Source organism: Bombus impatiens, unplaced genomic scaffold (assembly GCF_000188095.3).
Source record: "Bombus impatiens unplaced genomic scaffold, BIMP_2.2 scf_0640, whole genome shotgun sequence".
NCBI classification, from domain to species: domain Eukaryota; kingdom Metazoa; phylum Arthropoda; class Insecta; order Hymenoptera; family Apidae; genus Bombus; species Bombus impatiens.
The window spans coordinates 2,109,540-2,131,763 of NT_177059.1; the positions used below are offsets into that span (position 1 = coordinate 2,109,540).

Here is a 22,224-nt window from a genome sequence, read left to right on the forward strand (position 1 = left end):
GATGGCGGGCGCTAGCATTTTGCAAACAGCGCGGCTATACGTACACGCCAATCTTGCCCAGGCGTAAATTCGAACGCGTCGTCATTTGAATCTAAAATAACCTACGCTTGATCCCTGTTAAAATTCCTCTTTTTTCGTAGCTTAACTCATGCACGTGAATTTACAGGCGAAAAGCTTAACTCGTGCAAAAAACTGAAAAATTTGCACGAAGATGAAATCATAGAATAATTATTATTAAATAATAGAACAATTATTAAATAAGAACTGAAATTTCTTAGAATCCATCCTCCTTAATTCGTGCGAAAAACTGAAAAATTTGCACGAAGATGAAATCAGAATAATTATTACGAAATAATAGAACAATTATTAAATAATAACTGAAATTTCTTAGAATCCATCCTGTTATAACGTTCTACCCCATTCTAACAAAGAATGAATCTGTTCGAAGAATCTGTCCATATTTCACGTACTTTCGAGCGATAGTGTACACGTTCGTCACTGTATTTACCGAATTAATATATTCGATAATATACGGATCAAATGATTCGTGTTCATAGTCTTCGCTAGATACTAACCTTCAGTCTCAAATGGTCGATGCTTTAACTCACTCCTAAGTCACACCTATGCCCATGAACTCCCTGTTACTTTGACGTTGCTTCAGGGTCACTTTCGCGTGCGTTCCCCTTTTGGTCATGTCAACCCATTGGAACCCTAAAAATAGTACCGTAGGTGCTGCTTGAACGGCCGAACAAGCGACGGGAGGTGAAGAAGGGCGATAAAACTATGGCCATGTCTGTGGGTGTACAACGATACACGCGTATTGTGTCCGTTTAAGCGAGGCAAAAATGAAACTCTTCTCGGTCGGTGGCGCAAATAGTTGTAGAAAATTTGTACAAATTTATTGTAATATTATGCGAAAGTTTTTAAAATTTCGTTAGCATTGTAATAAAACATGATTAGTCTTTGAAATTAATGCTAGAATGCTCGTAAAAGTTAGGAAATATTTCGAGAGTCAAGCCGATCAATTTCATTTTTTATGAAACTCTCGATTTACATAATTATTACTCGACGTTTCAAAAAGAGCGAAGAAAGAGGCACTTCGTAAAATTCCTTCTTTCCATCTGACTAGTAGAAGTTATACCCTCGTGGAAAACTACGACCATTGTACTGTCAATATGCACGATATATTTCACCATTTATCACGTTACTAACAGCCAATTAAATAGTCTGTTTTCAAACGTAGATCGCTGAGAAATCATTCGTAAGAAATTTTTATAATAAAATAAAATATTTTCAAATACATTCGCGAAACACACACCGTAGGTGGAAATCAGAAACACGAACTCCTGGGAAGCAGACAATGAGCAGCAGCAGGAGTATCTTACCAAGGACGCGTGGGTTCATTCAGCGAGAAGGGCTTCTGATTTTTGCCTGTCTACGCGGTCGTTGATATTATATTCCTTGCGGCTATACGTCATCGCGTGGGCGGAAGAACGGCGATAAAACGGTGGGTGGGTCAGGCTATAACGTTTTGCTCTTCCATCATCTTTTGATTCGATCTTTGTCGTTCATGTCAGCCAAAGGATAGAGAAGCTTCTGGATTTCGTACGCGCCGATAAATCAGTCGTTTCGATCCTCTACGTCTTGTTCGCGCTGGCCTGAACCGACAGGTTGTAGCAGATACAAATTGCTTCGAGTCTTTTGCTGTTGGATTTTGAATGAACTTGTAGTATTTGCGGACGGTTTTTGGCGTGCTTCATGTTCGGATATGAATTCACAGGGATCAGAAACGTTGTTAGGTTCGTTCGATATGCTTGGAATTTGTTCGCTTAGGAATCCTCGCTTTGTTCTTCGTTTGCAGAATTTCCGCTAGTTGATAATTTGCTTCGAGCTTTTCTGCCTATCTAGAGAAATAATTCAAATGTTTTAACGCTCGCTTTAGTATATGAGCATCCTTAACTTTTCATTGTTGCTAGAAGGACTAAATTTATTTAATACATTAAATATTCTTCCATGAATCATACGAGATTTTTATAAGAATTATTTATTCTATAATAAATTACAACACACCATTTCATTGATATTTTATAATAAAATTAAGCGATTTCGCAATCACATGATTCGCAAAAATTAATTTCTTTTACAAGTTGCAATGAGTTGGTTGAATTTTTTTGCTGCTGCTTTTAGTCGTAAATATCTTCTCTTATATTCTTTCGTAATTTTTTCCATATCCTGCCATTTCACAGCTATTAGTGTGGTTACGAGAAGCAATCTCCTACTCAAATGGCTTTCAATATCAGACTACGTCAGTTTATTGTTATTTTTCCGCCGTACACATTACGGTCTGGCAATATACGTCAATAGTATCAGTATGATTGTTCTCAGCCAGTTATCTACGTTGCATGATCGAATTCAATAAGCAGTCTGTTATTCAGTGGTATTACGTGAGCATGATTCGAAAGTGAATTCCTTGCTTTATTTCCTGGACATTGAAGGTCGTTGGAAAATAAGAATACTTCAAAGTCCACGAAAGACGTAGACGCGATCGTGAAAAAATAAATTTTCCATATTTAACGAACCAACTGCGTGATCTTGTTTTCTTTGATTCAAGATTAAACGTAGGACCTATCGATTACAAAAGAGGGATTTGTAAGCTCCACTTCGAAATTTTACGCAATTCACTAACGAATAATTTGCCAGTGTACTTTTCTAGGTCATTGTTACCAGAGAGAGTCGTTTCGTTATCTCTGTTGCGTCATCGTCCAAGTTGGCGCCGCTAAATCTACATATTTAGTCATTCAATGAAATTACTCGGATAGCATGTCTGCGCTTAAAATGGGGAAAAACGAGAAATTACGGTACGTTGCACTGGAAGATAATTGAAAAAGAATCGTGAAATAATCGTGCCGGAAATCAATTAAAATAGATACGACGTATGACGGAAGATTTTTTTTAAACTCGTTAATTGGATCGCAGCTATCTCTGACTCTGCATAAATTTGGCTTTCCTGTGACCGATCCTTATCAACGAACAAGTCTTGTACACGTTACGTTCCCGTTTATTAGCCAATGACGTTATCCGTTTCTTATTCGTGGCACGTCGTTCGTATAATTCGTTCCGCGATGAAGAGGCTCACCAAAAAACCATGGAAATCGTACACGACGAGATTCCAAGAAACTGTACCTGCACAGCGGTCGCTTGTCAATTGTGAAAGTTCAGTTGTTTGTCGGTACACGTCGCAAGCACGCACGAGAATACGAGATGCGTTAGGATCTAGTCGTTCCGTCGGTTTACGATCTTTCTGATTCAGGTTTCTATTTGACTGATTTACATTCTACGAAAATAAAATTACGTAGACTACGCTTTTTCTTCATTCTGTTTGTTTATTTGTTTGTATCTACAAAAGACAAGTTATAAATTGTAGATAATTTACAAGCCTCTACCTAAAAAGTGTACCCTCTATGCATTCGTTTCTTTGTTCCATATTTTGTCAGGCAGAAAACGACTCGATCAAAGTCTTGATGCGAGATAGCGAGGATGTACGGTGATCATCAAGCTGCTTGATATCTCACCGAATAAAAATTGCACCGAATAAGCGGTTGATTTATCCGCGTTCACCTTTTTGTAACCACATCCACCAGGTTAATACGATGATAAATTTAAGGAAAAACTCTACGTTCAAGATCTGATTCTGAAGGCTCGTTTCTTTACAAATGTTGTTCGCAAAGATTATGAAATCACGGTTAAAAGTATAGAACTCGAAGCTACTACTAGAAAGACTCGGAATCGGCGCCCGTTTCAAAATAAATCTGACAGGCCCGCCGGATCTGTCTGTTCCGCGATACGATGTTCGCTATTTCTAGTACCTATCTGGTATTTTTATACGATTTCAGCGACGACTGCTGCCTGTGGTAATATGCACTGATTCCATTTGAATTTATTACTAGCCAATATGAGCAATTACGATAGCTACGATTTTTTTTTTATTTCAGCGTTCGATACATTTTCAATGCGATTTGTCAGTGATTCAATATCTACGTTTGTCGAATGGATGAAATATGTATCGAGTTGAGTAATACATCCATTTATCCTTCGATGATCGTATTATGTACGATCTAAATGGAAATAATAATTTAAAGTAAAAATGTATTTCGGTTTTCATCACGATTTAAAACTGAAAGCGTTTCAGTAATATGAAATATAGGTCGTGAATGATTAAATTAATGGCTTTTTTTGTCAATGTGTTTAAACGAGTCTCGCCGAATCTGTAGACTTTCTGTTTGCGTGACCTGTTAAACAGTCGAACGTCTGGTTTTTTTGCATTGCACGTTAATTATCGATGGTACACGCCTTGCAAAAAGCAAATTATTCCTCTCGGTACACCGATTTCATAAATCATGGAACTCGTCTGGAAGTCAGCGTCAATTTATTTATGAGCGAAGAGGACGAATTAATTGATATCGTAGAGCGCAAATTGACAGCAAAGTGGCCTAACAGATGTTTTTTCCCTTCTCGATTAACACTTATCTGTAATATCTGTGTCCTTGTTTAAACGGTAGGTACTTGCACGCGTAAATTTTGTGAAAAATAAAATTTTGAAATCCAGTAATTCATACGGATTCAACGAAACATAGAAATATGTAGATTTACAAGATGATATCAAATCCATTATTTTTAAAAGTAGAAAACATTATATTAGAGAGAGTTTCGATTAAACAGAAATTACCTTTCTAAAAGTATGACAATTTTCTTTTCGCTTGATCTAGGACGAGAAGAAACTTCGTCGTTTTTATTAACCACGCTCTCTTCGCGATATTGTCTCTTGTATTTAATTAACCCTTCGTTTTTTCTTCACTCTTTTTTTTTATTTTTTGTTCAGGTCGAATCGGTGGATTTGGCGTTAAAGATCTTGGATAAGTCTCAAATCAGGGGTAAAACGTTGTCTGTTCAGAGGGCAAAGTTTCAAATGAAGGGAGACGCGTACGATCCAGCCTTGAAACCGAAACGGAAAAAAAAGGATAAGGAGCGACAGAAAAAGTTGCAAGATAAGTAAGTCACATACCGTAGATATTTCATTCTTTTTTAAGATGGATTTTTAATCGTAAATTAGAACGAAGGTAAGGCCGTAACTGAATTACTTTGCTTTTCGTAATTTTATTATCATCTTTTATCGAGCGATAAGCAAATCGCTGTGCAAAGAAAGAAGAGAAGAAATTCATTTAGTTTGAAATACTGAGAAAGATGTAATAAATTTTTCAATTTATTGCGAAGCAATATTGCAGTTGTAGCTTCTATCTTATTGAGACAAAAGGAAAGAAATTTATTTATTTTAAAATAATTTATTATAAATATATTATGAACGAGTTTCCAATACCGATAATAGTATCGAGCACGGCATAAATTTGGAGTTTAAATTCACATTTTCACCAGTGTCTCTTACCTCGATATTGCTTTTATCTTATAAGTCTATTTCTCTACTGCATCTAACTTTATTACAGTATTTTGTATTCTCCCTGTAAAAACTTTAAACAAAGTACATTACGTGATTTTACGGTTCCAAGGACACTGTGATTATAGAACCATCGCTTCGGTTTTTTTCACTGTCAGAAACCGTGAAGAATCCGCGATCAGAGCGAATTCTCGCATCGAGCAACTCCGTAAAATCGCCTCTTAAACCATTTCGAGCGTTTCTTTCCATTCATGTTGGTTCATTCATCTTTTCGTGTTGGCAGCCGTCTAAGAATCTGTATCGTATGTTACCGCTCAATCTCCGTGGTATCGAGATACGTGTCATCTTCACGCTCGATTTACGCTAGTCTCTAGTTACCGTATACTTTGGCTAACGCAAATATTATTCTGCGCTCTTCGAAGATTGATTTACTACCAGGTGTCAGCGTATTGACACTTCGATTGGACATCGTTTAACCTATTTTTTCATTTTACGTATTCCTTCGTTCAGAAATAAAATAGATTAGTATTTTAAAATGCATAAAATTTGAATACGTTACAGTAGAAAATTTGAAAAAAATAATTTAATATCGAATTGGTATAGAAATTGTATTGTAAAATTATTTAACTGCTATTTTTAGGTCAATTAACTTCGGGCGTTTAACTTGTATTTTTGTTTTATATCTTAGGCGTTAAATGCCACTTATAGCCTGATCTAACAAAGGCTAAAACGATAAGAAAAATTATATAGTGACACGAAAAATTCACACAGCTAACGTTTTTACCGTGATATTTTGTATTTAAGGATAAATACCTCTCCTTCTTTCAACATTTCTAAAAAGAGAAAAATGACAAATTCTTTCTATCCTCGTACTTCTGAAAATTCCGGCCCTCCGATCTCGTTTCATCTAGCCTGACCCAGCTACAGAAATAGAAGTGTAACAAATTGTCCAAAACGAATCAAATCATTTCGCTGTTTCATTTTTCTCTTCGTTACGAAATGGAATGTGTTTGCCAGTGGCCATCGTTGAAACTCGGTTGTCTTGGCACGAACCGGATGCCACGAGGGTCCAAGTTGCTCGAGATGCCGCCAGACTGCTTGGCGTTGGCGGATTCCGGTAAAAGCAGCTGCACGAGTCGATTACTCACGTCGTGCCTGAACGTTACGGGCTGCGTGTATAACGCGCTTCGCGCCGCATCACACCGCTGTACTTTCTTACACGCGTCTACTTTCCTTTCTCAACTGCGAGCAAAAAGACGCGGCTCTCTTCTCATCTCGAGGACCAGACGTATGCGATGCTGCATCACGATGCACCGTATACCTTTCCTTTGTCTTTTTCTTCTCGACGATCGACGAGCATCTTCCGGATGTTCGAGAGGCAAATGAATCTACTTGCTGAGTTTCTTGCAGGATCTCGCCTTTTGCAATTTTTGGTAATTTTTGAGGCGCTGTAGAATTCTCTTGGAAAACGAACACAGCGATTCGTATTTGGTTCAGATTTGGTCGCTTGGAAAGAAGAGTCGTTGGAAGTCGAAAGAGGAGCGTAATATAATGCGCATCACACAACACAGGTTTCATTTTTGGAATTTATCGCGCAAGAACAGAGAACAGTTTTGAAGTTTGCGTTTAGAAAATATAATTTTGCTTTCACCCTAAATTTTAATAAAGATCGTACGTTTCTATTTCACGGAGTGAGATTACATCGAATTCAAACGCAATTGGTACGAGCTTTCTCTCAAGTGCGCCGTGCTTTCCTAATACATGCAGCACTTTGATAAACACGTTGGCGAAATTTTCTTTTGAAAAGGAAGCTTCTTACAAGTTTTCCACGGGTTTTGCTCGCGTGTTGCATATAATGTTTCAATTGCATTACAAAGTTATTTTAATTGATTATATATGTCGGAGATGGAAAGACAGCGGAATTTCCCGTCCGGAATGTTGGGAAAACCCCCAATACACTAGTCCAGACTTTTACTATAGCCGCTCTTAAGTAATAAAAATAAGAAATAGTCTTAATGTTCCAATCTGACTTTATGACGATGGGTTTGGGCTCGAAGTGACATGGCGAGTCACTGGACGTAGCCACAGTCACGGGAAGGATATCTATCTGACAGAGGTACGAAATGATTATATGGCTCTCCTTAAAAACAAAGATAGACCCGAGAAGTGGGGACAGGAGTATATAAGGACAGCCTCTTTCGTATTAAGGGAGAGTTAGTTTGTTAGTGAGTCGTTGGACGAATTGACGATTGAGTTATCGGGAAGTTACCCGAATCGAGTAGCACGTTGATACTTGTCCTCCCGTGGACCGTGGATTCGTCATTGAACCTGAATTCGTTATCACCATCGTCTCGACCATCCTATTACCATTGCTCATAGCCTCTTGTAGTGTCCACATTCGTACGGATAAATATTAGCTACGTTGGCGACGGTAAAGTAAGTAAAGGTTCATCGAACGCCCCAAAATGCCAACCTGACTCCGACATATAAATATATGGAATGCAATTTTTTAATCGAGGAAGATTTTTATAAATTTTTATAGCGTTTTCCTCTCTTAATTGAAATAGGTATCTCATGACAAACTTAATAAACTGAAACAACCCAGAAGATAAAGGAGGAGAAAACTTTCAACAAGATGATTCATCACTTTGCAGAGAAAATGGTTTCAACTGTTACCGAGCAACGATTCGATTAGTTTATTTCAGTGTAAATCCATCGAGTTGCACGTCCACGTTACGTTACATTTCCTGTTTCGAGAAATACTCCAAGAACCTATCTGTGGAACACGCAGAGAAACGTTAGAATCGCTCTGTTTATCTCGGCACGATATTTTCTTCGGGTCTACGTCTTCGTTAAGGTTTCTCATTCTCTGTTTTATTACTTTTGAATTCCACGATGTTCTTGAAGCCGTGCAAGAAGAATATTCTAACGTAAGCATTTCAAGTTCTGCGACGATGAAAGTTAATATTTTTTAAAAGCGTTTCTCCGAAGCGGAATATTTTATTTTCGGTGGAGCCGTAAAAAGTGCGAGCAAAAGATAAACGGAGGATGACAAAAAGAACGAGTAAAAAAAAAAAACGTTAATTAAATATCGAAACTGTTCTTTGGAACTTTAATGAAAATAAGGCACTTGTGCGTTGCTGGAAAGATGACAAAATGAATTAGAGTGGTGTGGGTAAGGCAGGCTGCTTTGTATCGTTCGTCGTCACGTGTTGCTGTGTTATTTTGTTCGTATAGCTAACACTTTCGACCAATACGCGTGCTTATCCTTACGATCGTGTTGAGTCTATACGAAATAACTAATCAGACCCGCATTCCTTACGCTAGTCATTCTCCCAATACTTGCGCCGAGCTTGGCAAGTAAGATCTAATTTTGCTCGAAACACGTTCTTTTTCTTGTCCGTCCTTTTCTTTTTTGCATTCTCTTCGACTTGGTTTCTACGGATATACCGTGAATCATGGACTTACTTTTTGGTTACAAAACGAGGTCTATGTTTGGTCGAAATATTCCTTTTCTACCTTTCCGTGTTTCTTTATTTTCTGCAACTACGAGGAAGCGTATATTCCTCTATCGCAAAAACTTTCTTTATCCATATATTTTTTTCTCGATATTTTTACTATCGCGTGGAAGGCATCTGTAAACTGGATCGTAACTGAGACGTGGATCGTAAACTGAATCCACGTCTGTCAATTAATCACTGATCTCACCGTTCACAGTTCCCTATTGCCGTTTCAAGTCGAACAGCTTCGAGTCGATCGGTTTGGTGACCAAGGCAAGACGTATCGGCTCTGAAATCCTCGAGTACACCTGGAACAGGGTCCTTATCTGCACGCGGTATCCGTAATCATCGGTTAGTCGAGCGTCTGCTGTCTTCATCGGTGCGCACGGGTATCTGCCTAAGGACGAGAGCAAGAGAGTTCGATGGCCTGAACTTCGTGAAAACCAGTTATTTGCGAACGAACCAGGCCCTCCTCGACTGTTCTTTGCCGGAAGTCGCGGCTCTAACGGTCTTTTCGCGTTCGCAAATCGACTGAATATCTCGTTTTCCTATTCCTACGATTTTCTCTTTTAGTCTGGATGTCGATCGGCCTGTTCGATTCCATAACGATTCCCACGTTTTCGATCGCGCGTACACGCCCTTATATATTCGCTCTTACTATAGAAAATTTCCTGACTCAGCAAAACGACCAAAAGAGACGCGAGGAAATAACTATCGCGTATAGCGAGAGTCGTTAGACTAATACCATAAATCTGTTGGAAGAATGTCCATCCAGAAGTAAAGATTTATTACGCATACGTAGTAAGCGCATAGTGTGCAGCGTTTAACGCGTGTCCATTTATCAATACGTATAATTTTATGCGGCCCGGCATTGCCATGTTTAATAAGCTGATCGTATGGCATAACCTCGACAAACCTTGCACAGTGACACTTGGTTAATTTATCTTCTCAATCAGCTTGCGAATTTTATCGAGCGTAGCGATGTATAGCGGCAGATCTGCTCTATCGACTACCGATTTCACACTTGCTTAATCATGGCATAAATATTAATGATGCCTCGATCAGACGAGACCTCTAATCGACAATCATAACGCGCCACCTTAATTAATATTATCTGACTTAAGCTAATCGGAGATTAGCTTAATTGATTCCCGGGGGTAGGGATTAAGTCCGTATGTAATTGTATCCAAGGGTGTCATAAGTCATAACTTCCTGACCGGATAATATAGCGTACGTATAGTAATAATATATAATATCCGCGTATAGTAATTCGCAGTTGTACGTAATTGTCGATTAATTTAGCGTGGTATAACGCTGAAACGTTTATAAATCGTATCTCATCGTGTCATCGATTCTATTATCCATATAATTTGATAATTGGTGGTTAAGATTACGAATAGTTGGAACGTTTAAAATGTTTTCCAAAAGTCTATATTTCTTAGCTCCGTTGGAATGTTGGTGCGTTGAGAATTCGCCGAAAATATGATCAAGATTTGTAATAGTATTGTAAAGTACGTGGCATTCCTAGAATTTCCAGAGTGCTTTCCAACTATTCGATAACGTTGCAAAGCTCTCTGGGGTGAAATCGGCGCTTTCAACAATGTTACAAACGCTTTCTTGGTGCTGACAGAATTGTCTGCCACTTTTTGCGCCAAGCAAGATGTTGCAAAATCGTGTGTAATATTTTTAAATCTGATACTTCTACAAGCAGGAACATCGTAAGTAAAAGTTGTAAGATATTTTTGAAAATCTCAATTCGATCGAACCTGAAAATGTCAGTCGATACAAATTATATCGTTAAATCGTAATAGCTGATAGAAAACGTATTACTAAGGCTCATTCTTTGCTATTGTATCGTATTGTACTGTTGTAACCATATCTCGATGTAAATGTGAGTAAATATTTTAATTCGTTTGTTATTGCTGAAACGGTCAACAGTAGATCGTTGTTTATCCGAAGGGCAAAAACAGTTCGTATAATAGTTCTCTGATTCTCTCGGCTATATATGACTTTCCGTTCATACAGTAGGAATTCACGTTCAGATAAGTGGATTAAATCGACAGTTCATTTACTCAGGAATTAATTAAAATTTCGTTCGAATAAATGGAGCTGGGATAAACGAAGTTGCACAGCGTTTGAAATACGATAAAAACCTATGAATATCCGATGGACGCGAATTTAGAATTTATAAATAGCCGACGGCAACATGTCGAGAGCTGAATTGTGTTTTCTTCTACTAAAAAAGGTTAAACGCTCCAGTTGGAATGCAGTGGCGAACAAATGTGTTAACACTTGCCATAATCTTAGAACTCGTTGGGAGTCTGCCACACACGATGGCCGCAAAATGTTACGGCTCATTAGTTTGGCTAACCGAACCTTGTAGAGTTACGAGAGGATAAAGCCAGATCTATACGGATGATATAAACAAAAAAGCAAACAAAAAAAAAAAAAGATAGCGGAATCGTCTTGTTCATCGTTTCTCACTTGTTCATCTGCGTCTACATAAAAATAACTTCAAGATACTTGTAATTAGAAAAATTAACGAGTTAAAGAACTGTGTAGGATTTGAGAAAAATATTGTACCTGCTTCTGATCTTCGAATACTATTTAAATTTGAACGTGTAAGGTACACGTATCGATAGGTATATCGATACTAAAGCTCGGGAAAAATCAGAAATTACGCGATCATTTTCATCTTTACGATCCATTGTTTCTGACATTTTTCAGAATAAACGTTGACAGCGCAAACAACACAAACGTACGTACATAAGCGTGTACATAAGTACGTACACATCATGATACAGTCACGTCACGTGTGTAATTTAAGTAAACGTTCTTCCATCTAAGATTCTTGCGCACTATGCATAAAATGAAACGACTCGAACGATGTCTATACGTAGCATGGAATTACTGCGGCTTCATTGCAGTGTCTAGTTCACGCCTTGCAAATTACAAAAGGCTATACGTACTGCCCACTTTTACAACACATCGTGTAATATTCTCTGTATATAAATGTGATTAACTCGTTAAAGCTTATGCAAACGCGTTTCTCGATTCAAATTTCATATCTTTATTTTAAATGCAAATTCAGCTTTCCATGTTGTCCCATGAAATCTTTTAATCGATTCTATAGTTGGAATACGCATAATTAAAAGGATACCTTTTCGATGAAAGTAACAGACATAGTTTGAAAGGAAACATAATTAGGTCATAAAATTTGACAAAAATTGCGGTACAGCAGATGGACAAAAGCTTCCAATTGTTGTATAAATCGTCGTAAAATGCTTCGTTAGTGATATTAATTTTTTGTCCTAGATTATTTGATTGGAGACCCGAACGTGTGTTGGGAGAACCGCTGAAGCACGAAAGGGTGGTAGTTATAAAAAACTTGTTTTCTCCAGAAGACTTTGATCAAGAAGTCTCGTTACTGCTGGAGTATCAACAGGATATTAGGTCCGAGTGCCTAAAATGCGGCGACGTCAGAAAAGTTGTCATTTACGATGTAAGTAATCTCGTATTTTCTTTTCCATTAACAAACCCGAGTCAAAGAGAATATTAACGAAAAAACAAAAATATACACGTTCGATTTAATTTTTTATTATCGTATTATTATTAATTTTTATCATAAATCAGTAGGATTTAACAATAACAATAGCTTTCGAGGTATTACACATTTAGAACAATTATTTTAAACAAAGTACTTATTAAACGAGCTACAATGCAGGCTGATTATCTACTTTAAAATACGTAACGTGTAACAGGCACATAATTAGCTTAACCGCTTAACAATTAAAGTAGATACAATGAAGCAATTAGGAACATTTTAGAACAGAATTTCCTGTTCAAATCTAATCATTTGTTTAACCAAATTTTACCATAGTGGATAAAATATTAACTGTTACATTGTCACTTAGAAATTATAAATAGAGCAAAGAATGAAAAATGAACGTTGTATTAGGATTTCTGTATAATAGCAATTACAAATTCTCAGAACATTTTTATTAGCCCGGATCTTACGCATAGTCTTGTTATAACGATGCTTTATAGATTCATAGATTATACAACAGATATAATGTCCAATATGAAATCTAGGTCAATTAGTACCGCATTCTGTGCCGTGTAGATCATCACTGACTCGTCGATAAGCTTTCCATTCTGGCCCTCTAATCTCACGGTTATTAAGAGTAACATACACGCAACGTTTATATTTCATAAATATTTCATCAAGTATAGAATATTACGTACGTAGCTTCTACGAAATAACGAGATTCTAAATTAAAGGAACGAGTAATATCGACTAGTCATCGACATTGAGAACGCAGTTACAGACAACCGGAAAAAAATTGATCTCGCCGATGCGCAGATAGTGAACAATGAGTCGAGACAAGGTATTTAGAAGATGCACCAGAAAGATGGGGATAACAAAGAAGTTGCTGCTTCGTGGTCGACGCAAATAAACCTTCGAAAAGGGATGACCTAACCCCATAAATTCGCAACGAGACACTCCCAGTCGGCGCGTCTCAACCGTGAATCCATTCAATGTCAAAGTGAATTCCATCGTCTGCCATAGGACCGGTTACACCGTACCAAACGTCGCGTCGGAGCGTGCGAGAAACGCGTGTTCGAGATCAAAAGCGGCGCGTGAAAGGAAATTTCGTGGCAGCCAATTTACCCGTGATCGTCGCTCCCCGTATTTTCCAGGCCGCTTTCGAACCGCGCGTAACACGGTAAAAAGTTGCTCGATGAAAAAACGAAAGATACGAGAAAAAAGAACGAGTCGATCCTTGAGACCGAATTTATGAACAGACGATGCATTTTATGGCGTTCACCGACTTCTCGTCCATTCGGGCAATATCGTTCCAGCGTAATTTCCGGTTAGCCCCCTCTTTTTTTTTTGTCAAGGTGGTCGTCTTTGCTCCGTGCTTCCTTTTTCTTGCTCTTTTTCCGTATTTTTTCATCCCGGTGTGGAAAACGCGCGATTGGTCGTGAGTTTCTGGAAAAAGCTTTTTAAACCATCCTTTTTTGTTTCTTTCTTCTTTCTTTTCTTTTTAGCGAATTCTGTGCGATCGAACGATTTATTCTAAATTTATACTTTGTAAAATATATAAAGTAATTATCGAGCGTATGCACATACAATTTTTCAGCTACAAATCCGAACGTACGTATGTTTATCGTGTATCTGTAACGAAGGCTAATGGATAAAACGAAGAGTGTGCCGATTGATCTAACGAGGTACAACGTAAGAAAAGAACAAAGAATGTCATGTCGCGCATGGGGTCAGACAGTAAAATTAATGTTCAAACCGAAGGCTCATAAATTGTGGTTTAAGTCCGAGACGAGAAAAGTATTGTGAGGGACTGTGGGCGACGCGAGGCCAACCTCAAGTCGTAAAAGGGGAAGACAGGGATTCATCTTGGTACAAAAGCGTGTGTGATGCGAATGGGAAGACGATGAGCGTATATCTTGGTTTAACTAGGCCATTGTTTAATTATAGCGTACATTTTGTCGATTTGAGTTAAGTTCCAACAGTGAAACGAACAAAATTCTACGACTACAAACGCGACAAAATCCTGTTAGAACGAACCGTATGAAAGATAAAATTTCGAAAATAAAAGAATGATATAACGATCATTGGTTTCTTCTGTTACATACAGTGACTTATGAACGTATTCGAACGCTTTTCATTCGATATTTAATTTCAGTTTGATATTTATTTAATTTTGGTAGAAGGAAAAGTTGAGAAGTTTGAACTCAAACTTTTTTGTTCTTTACAGAGACATCCAGAAGGTGTTGCCCAGGTAACATTTCGAGAACCAGCAGAAGCACAGGCTTGTATTCAATTATTGAACGGTCGTTGGTTCAGTCAGAGGAAAATATCGGCAGAAATCTGGGATGGCAAGACCAAATACAAGTAAGTTTACCCGTTGCTTCTCCTCTCTACTGTCGGTTTTACCGACCTGCCAGAGTTAAATCGGGCTTAGTCGATAGTTAACCGTCCATCGAGATTCCCAATCCGCTGACGTTCTGCTTCTGAAGCCGCTTCTTCTTTACTCCTCGAGTCTGATTTATCGACACGAATTCTGTAAAGAATATGAAAGTTTATTTTGGAGTTATTTAAAAATATTATTATATTACAATTAAGAAGGATTAAAAGCACAGTAACTTTCTGCTCAGAATTATCATCCTCGTCGTGTCTTTAGTCGCACAGTTTCTATAAACACGAATAAGTATCATAGAATACCGTATTTTATTCGAAATTGTAAAATATTCTAGATTCTATTCCATAGTTCGTCTAGGATTTCATAATTACATCTGAAACGAGCGACCACATTTGTCTTTGATATCAATTACGGATAATATTGTGGTCTTACTGTGGCTTGATCGATAAGGTTGTAAGCTACACAGGAAAACTTGTATAAAATTATATTTATTTCTTTTTTGAATGTCCAATTTTACAGCAATTACAAAATGTATGCATTTCTATTGTTATTATTTCTCTAACGCGTCATAAATATTTGCAATATTATTTTTACATCCTGTTATCATATATAGGATTCGACATTGCCGACTTTCGTACAAGGCGTCTCTTTCGATTTTTATATAATTTGTTTAATATTATGTTCATTTATTGCAGCTAGTTTCACTATAAAATATATTTTCAGTATTATTTATTCGTTTTATCGTCCAAGTCGGTTGATAATTTTATTTCTTCCAAAGCTTATCCAGCGATAACCCATTAACCTGACATATCGCCGATTCTTTTTTACTAATGTATCTTTCTCATTCCTAATCATCGAAATTTCAGCTAACCGATAACCGCTTTTATCTTCCTTATCCTAATTTCCCAATAGCCTAATGATAAAACACGCAGAACGATGAAGCATCGCGGAGTACGGCAGGCGTTGACGGCGCGCTCGTCAAATCGATTTCCATCTTCTTCTTTTTAGGGTTACGGAAACCGACGCGGAAGTGGAAGCTCGAATCGCCAAATGGGATAAGTATTTGGAGGATGGCGAGGCAGAGAAGCGACAGGAAGCCGCGGACAATGAGAATAGAAAGGAGCAGAAAGGAGAGGAAAGGCCCGTGGTTCCAGAGAAAGCGGAATTGTCTGAAACGACGATAAAAGGTTCTGAAAAAACGGGAACTGCGCAACAGACGAATGTTACGGAACGTTCAAAGACATTGGAAAGTACCAGTGAAACTGAAATATCTGCGAGTTCCGAGGATTTAGAGCATTTAGGGGAATCGCTTAAAAATAATGCATAAAACAAGGAAAATTCCAACGGCAGACGAATGAATAAATTTTTGAAATGGGAATAATTCAGAGTAAGATTGACGATCATGATTAAAGAGTATTAGAAGGTAACTCGTACCTCATTGTTGAATATCCAAGTACTGTTGTATAATATAGCTCCGCAGTCATGTTCCGGTTATTCAGATCAGATGAAATAAAGAGTAATTTTCCCTGTATTTTATGATTCAATAAATCCTCACCTTTGTAATTATTAATTTTCCTTCTGATTTTCCAACAGGTTGACATGACTCGCAGAATTTAAACTGTACAGGTTTTCTTAACGAATCGTTTGACCGTGGATGTTGGTGTAAATTCATATTTTTATAAATACCTATTTATAATTACAGAGTATAATTACAAATATAACAAGTACTTTGCGTATTTTATGTATTTTTCCATATTACGTGTATTTTATGATATTCGGATGTTTCGTTCGTCAAAACAGGAATCGATCGCAAGTGCGTTTAATCCGATCCGTATGGCGATCGGTTGCGATATCAACGAGAAATTCCATCCTTTTGAAAGGTTTTCTTGATAGATTCGAACCGGTTGGTTCCCATCAACGAACACGGAGCTGGGTTCCGCCGCCGCTTCGTGGTTCAGCGACAGAAGAAGAGCCGACGGAATCGCGTTTTTTGATAGATCAGCAACAGCCTCTCACGACCGAGGTCCCACGAACCAGCTGAGCACACGGATCGGTCGGAATGCCGAAATAGCAAATTAGGGGATTCCAGGAGATCTACCCTCTCTCTTCCACTTATTTCTTGCTTCCTTCTTACTCTCGTTTACATGCTTTTGCTCTTGTCCGCCCTGAACACCACGCGGATCCACTTCTGCCGCATCGTCTCGGTTCTTCCGACAAACTTAATCTAGGAATGATCTATCGTTTCATCCAGAATTACATCGATAGATTATCACGACCGAATGATTGTTTTCGTGTTTGTATAATTTTATTTGATTCGATTTGCTTGATCTTTGAAGAAATGGAATTTTAATGTTTTAACGTTACGTATTGATCGATTAATTTTATTATTTTCATGTCGTCGAGTATTTGAAGGAAATTGAGTTTGGGTTAGAAAAATAGAAGGAATGCTGCGAGACTACGTAAGGATGATCGAAGAGAGAAGATTTCGAAATAGAAAAATGGACAAATCGTTTATCGATGTTTCTCTTACGCTTCTTACAGTTCCTGGATACGTGGCGTTTTTTTCTATCTCGAGGGAATTTTTTGTTATTTGAAAGAAATAATTTATTCGCGAATTAATACCGTGGTTATTGTGAAATTATTTCTCGAGTGCTGTATCAGTGTCAGCTAATAGAAGGCGACATTTGCGCTTCAAGCGACAGAAATGCTACAGATTTCCTCATCGAAGAAGATTGCACAACAGGTATGCAACAACCACTTCAAAGATCCATATTTAACACAATGGCTACATAAGTGCATTTCAAGTTTAATCCCTACGACACAGTTATGCCGCGTTCGTGCGTTGAATCCGTAACAATTTAACCTGGTTGTTGCATCGTTACACTGGATGCTCGTTAACAAAAACTATTTGTGTCTTTTTCATTAGTAAATTATACTTCACAGCATAGAGCACGATCTCCGGTCCGTCTCCACTTAATTGCATTAGTTCAGGTTAAAATAATCGAAGCGCTAATGGAACAGATCTTTAGTTTCTCGGATTCGCGGAATTTTTCGTGTTTTTAACCGGACTCTGATCATTCGCCGTCTTCGCTGTTAAATACAAACTTCGAGCTATTGCACGATTTATTCGCAGACGTGCAACAAACAATTTTATATCCTCGAATCATCGATACAACGTGTAGCGGTATATGCGTCTTAGGACGTTTCGATACGAAGATGCCACAGAGGATTAACACTGTGCGACCAACATAACGTAATAAACAAACTCTGGACAAAGCAATTTCGCTGCTACGTGCAACCTACGACCAGCGATAAGTCCAAACCTTCCGGCACCTCCCCTCGACCAGTATAAATAGACGACTATGTTCTCCAGAAGTCAGTCAATCGTGCGAATAAGTATAACGAATGAGTCTAGCGAATCGGCATAACAATTAGTATCAGTATCGCGGTATCGCGCAATCTTATAACGAATATCATCAAGCGAGCGACGCTTGCGATTAACTTTGTATTCTACATTTTAAAATATCTGTAAATATAGTTAATTAAATTAACCCGTCTCGTTATCAATTTAACCAACAATGCGTCTCACCGTCCACCACCAATGTTTGTATGGTAATCGCTTTTACCGAATAATAATCTTACTAAACCAAAAGTAAAGCACATTTTCAAAAATTACACTCGCAAAAGACATGACGCATATTCGACGCGATACGAACATATTCGTTTATTATAAAAATATATATATTCACTCTTGTACATTTAACGCATTCTCCGCTGCTCCGATATACCGTGGCTACCAAAGGAGTCTACCAAAAACCCACTTACCCTAGCCAATTTTAAACAATACCACGTTCGATAACCACCCCGATTATTACAACGTTCATCGCTCATCGACGATTACCCCGAATTTCCACGTTCTCTTTACCCTCTCAAATATCCAACCTTAAAAAACATAGGTACACCCCTACGCTTGCCTAAGATCACCGTTCTTCCTACACCTTTCTCTCGCGCATAACATTGTCTATCTCGTCGGTCCGGGTGCGTGCATCCCTCTGGACGACAAGAGCAAGCATATTTCAGACGTCTCGTCCTATTGAGAGCGACTCGAAAGGGGAGGCAAAACCCCCATGCGGCAATATCACCGACGAATTTAATGCCCGTCTATTAGCAGCGGGGTGCGGCTGATGCATTGTTCGAGTGGCCACGTGCAGGATGACTACCCCGCGAGGAAACGTTTGATCGTCCAACCGGCATAGGAATATAGAGAGAAAGAGAGAGAGAGAGAGAGAGAGAGACGGTAGGAGAGAAAATAGAAAAAAAGGACGCACGTCGTGTCACACTTGTCGTCGGTTATTGGATTTGGAACAGGGTGTTCTGCACGGACCTGCCGCGTTACACGGCAGATTAGGCGGCGGATACGAGGCGATTCACCACGGTCAAGTGTCGATACACTGACACTGTTTGCTCGTGTCGCCTTCGAGCGATGATCGACGGAACATTGTCGTTAATCGGATTTATGATACTGCAGCATCGCGTGTTATATACGGGACGTATGGTGCACTTGGTACTGTACGAGACTTTCGAGTGCATATTGCGTTGAGGACGAAGTGCAACTCGACGTTGCGTTAACGCGTTAACAAGTGGAGAGGAGTTAAGTGGAGGTGGCACGAAAATTTCTGAAATATTTCCTTTTTGGGTATTACACTCGAACTCGAGCGATTCGCTGTACCAGTTTTGAACTCGTTAGATGTATATTCGTGTTGAAATTCTCTTTCGTCCAGCTTTTTCAGAGCTTAACGATCTTGTTAGCGCGCGTCATCATTGTTACATCTCACTACGATTAAATTGTTTGTCGTTTCGAGCATTCGTCGACCCTTTACGACACATCTTATCACCGTCGCCATGACTCGAACGAATCACGTTTTCCTATAATCGACAAACGCGAATCTGACCAATCCTCTTTCTATTCCAGAAACCTCGACTCCCATCGCCGCTGAAATTCGCGAAAGCCAACACACCTGCGTCCAATCTCCTTCGAAACATCCGTCGCATCTATCGACTCGTCTCGATCCGATCATCGATCTCCTTAGTGGGCAGAAAAAGTCGAAGCGTGGTTTTCCATCAGCTTGCGGATTTGCTCGGAGCAAGTGGGCGCGAGAAAATTCTGAGGCGAGGAGGTCGGTAGTTCGTCTCTTCTTGGAGGCTCGGCTCGGCAAATTAAGCTTCCCAAAACACCGCGAAACTGTTAATTAAGACTCATTATGCGCACGGCCTGGCTGAGCCCGTGCGGGTTTGGGGTTGGAAGCGGCGAAAGGGTGGCGAACCGAGCTACCTACGGACGCAACAGAGGCAGACAAACGGGCAGACGGAGCAGGCGGGCAACCGACGACAGACAGAGAAAGACAGGCACGGACAAGGGGTGAAGCGAGACGAATAGAAGAAGGTAAAGGTGAGATGGAAAGAGACACGGTATGTAGGTAGTAGCTTTGGTCGAGGCAGAGCCAAGAGGAGAGGGAGAGCGAGGTCTCCGACGAGCCGAAGGAAGAGAAAGAGGCGTTGGAGGTGGCGGTGGAGAAGGAGGGGGATGGTTTAACCCGAGTAGGAACTTCTTAATACCGCGACAGCAGTCGGGTTCATTGTGGGATCAATACAGAGACGACCAGGCGTAGGAGTGGCAACCGTTGCCTCATTGGACGTGGCGTTCCCGCATGGTGATTGGCCGGCCGTGGAACTACCAGGAGGCGTTTCCTTTGCCGTTAGCCCCTCTGTCGGGGTGAACGAAAGAGGGAGGCCAGGTCCTGACCCTCGCCAGGAAGGAGAGAACACGCGGCAAGCGAAAAAGACGGAGCGCCGCGGCGCGACCAGTTGGAAAAAGACGGCCGACCGGTCTACGGTGAGGGTGACACGACGCCGGGGGGTTCAGTCTGTGTTCGCCCATCAGAGACACATCACCAGCTACGATACGGTCCGGTTGCGTCTCTCTTCGTCGCGAGGGTAGCTCCTTGCAGCCAGGTGTTTCGTGCCGAGATAATCGAAATCTTTTCCTCTGTCCACGCATCCAAGCTACCTTCCACTTGATGCGCGCGTTTCAACGTTTACGGTGATTCGAGTGCCGACGAACGACAGTTTGACGTTACGCCGCGGGATTACGATTGGATGGAACATAAATTTTGAGATAGTTTCGACGGAGAACAGGTGTTTCGAGTACTTTCGAACGGATCTCGTTGAAATTTGTAGTTGCGGTTTCGTGATGTAATCCTTGGATCGTTATCGAGCGATTACCGTTCAAAAGAAGAGAAGGATTTCAAAGGTATTTGGATAAAGATTGGTTCGATCGTCGAGAAGATTTGAACGACGAAGGAAACGTTTACGTCGTGAATATTCGATCGCTGGAAGAAGCGATACGGAAATAACAAAAGTCGAAGCGTATCGTTGATTTCTCGTTCGAGGGAACGACACGTGGATTCGAAGGACTCGCTACGAAACAAACATTTTTACCTTCCAATTCAGCCGCGCTCCGTGTCGTTACACACACACACACACACACACATACACACACACACTTACATCTACTACCACCACCACCGCCATCACCACCACCACCACCACCACCACCACCATTGTTATTACAAAACATCGAAATACGTTCAGTGCTAAACGTGACTCGCAGTGAAAAATAATCGGATCGTTATTTTCTAAACGATCAAGTGACCGCTAGTGTGTCGAAAATACCGTGTTGACAACCATCAAGATCACTTCTCTCGTAAAAAACAAGTCAACGCCACTTGGTTGTATTTTTCTTCTATACCGAGCAATACATCCTTTCCATTCACCAAAACAGTCTCGTCGTTTAACTTTCGACGCTTCTGCGAGCATGCCAGGGTCGATGCAGAAACCGCTGCCACGATAGACGAACTCTTGGTTTCTCTATCGTCCACATCGAGGCACAACGTAGGCAGAAATTTCGGAAACAAAACTCGTCGTTCGTTGACGAAACGCGTAACGTGAAGATGCGTGGATCCGCCTGACACTTTCGAACGGTTGCTACTCATTTCCGTAATAATTGATCGAACGAGTCGAACGATCGTCTGGCAATCGGACGACCAGGGTATAACGAGTCGAAGAAGAGAGCAGGAGTGGAGGAGAGTGGACGAAGTGGAAACAAAAGATAGTGTACGAACGGGTGGTGCGACGTTCGGGTACGCACGTCGGCAGGCCGGCTCTGGGGTGCCGGGCCCGGGCGGGGTGATGAGCTGTTCCGAGGTGATGTATCAATATTATCCTTACCTCTACCAGAGGCCACCGCCGCCGCCGCCGCCGCACCCGACTCACCCTC

The 22,224-nt window shown here is 39.9% G+C and overlaps 2 protein-coding genes across 4 annotated transcripts in view; both read left to right on the top strand.

Moving 5' to 3' along the window:
- LOC100742718 (HIV Tat-specific factor 1 homolog) overlaps positions 1-16,419 on the top strand; it is a 58,493-nt gene extending 42,074 nt beyond the window's left edge. For both annotated transcript variants that reach the window (XM_012389377.3, XM_003491858.4), the window contains exons 4-7: positions 4,880-5,049; positions 12,265-12,451; positions 14,724-14,860; positions 15,897-16,419. In XM_012389377.3, the coding sequence (XP_012244800.1) occupies positions 4,880-5,049; positions 12,265-12,451; positions 14,724-14,860; positions 15,897-16,215 (813 nt within the window). In that variant the 3' untranslated portion in view covers positions 16,216-16,419. The remainder of the gene's footprint in view (positions 1-4,879; positions 5,050-12,264; positions 12,452-14,723; positions 14,861-15,896) is intronic.
- Positions 16,420-20,519: 4,100 nt separating this feature from the next.
- The window catches only part of LOC100742952 (protein vestigial), an 80,350-nt gene continuing 78,645 nt past the window's right edge, over positions 20,520-22,224 (top strand). Inside the window, exon 1 of one of the 2 annotated variants that reach the window (XM_012389384.3) lies at positions 20,520-22,208. In XM_012389384.3, the coding sequence (XP_012244807.1) occupies positions 22,137-22,208 (72 nt within the window). In that variant the 5' untranslated portion in view covers positions 20,520-22,136. The remainder of the gene's footprint in view (positions 22,209-22,224) is intronic. The other variant, XM_003491860.4, reaches the window with a different exon arrangement.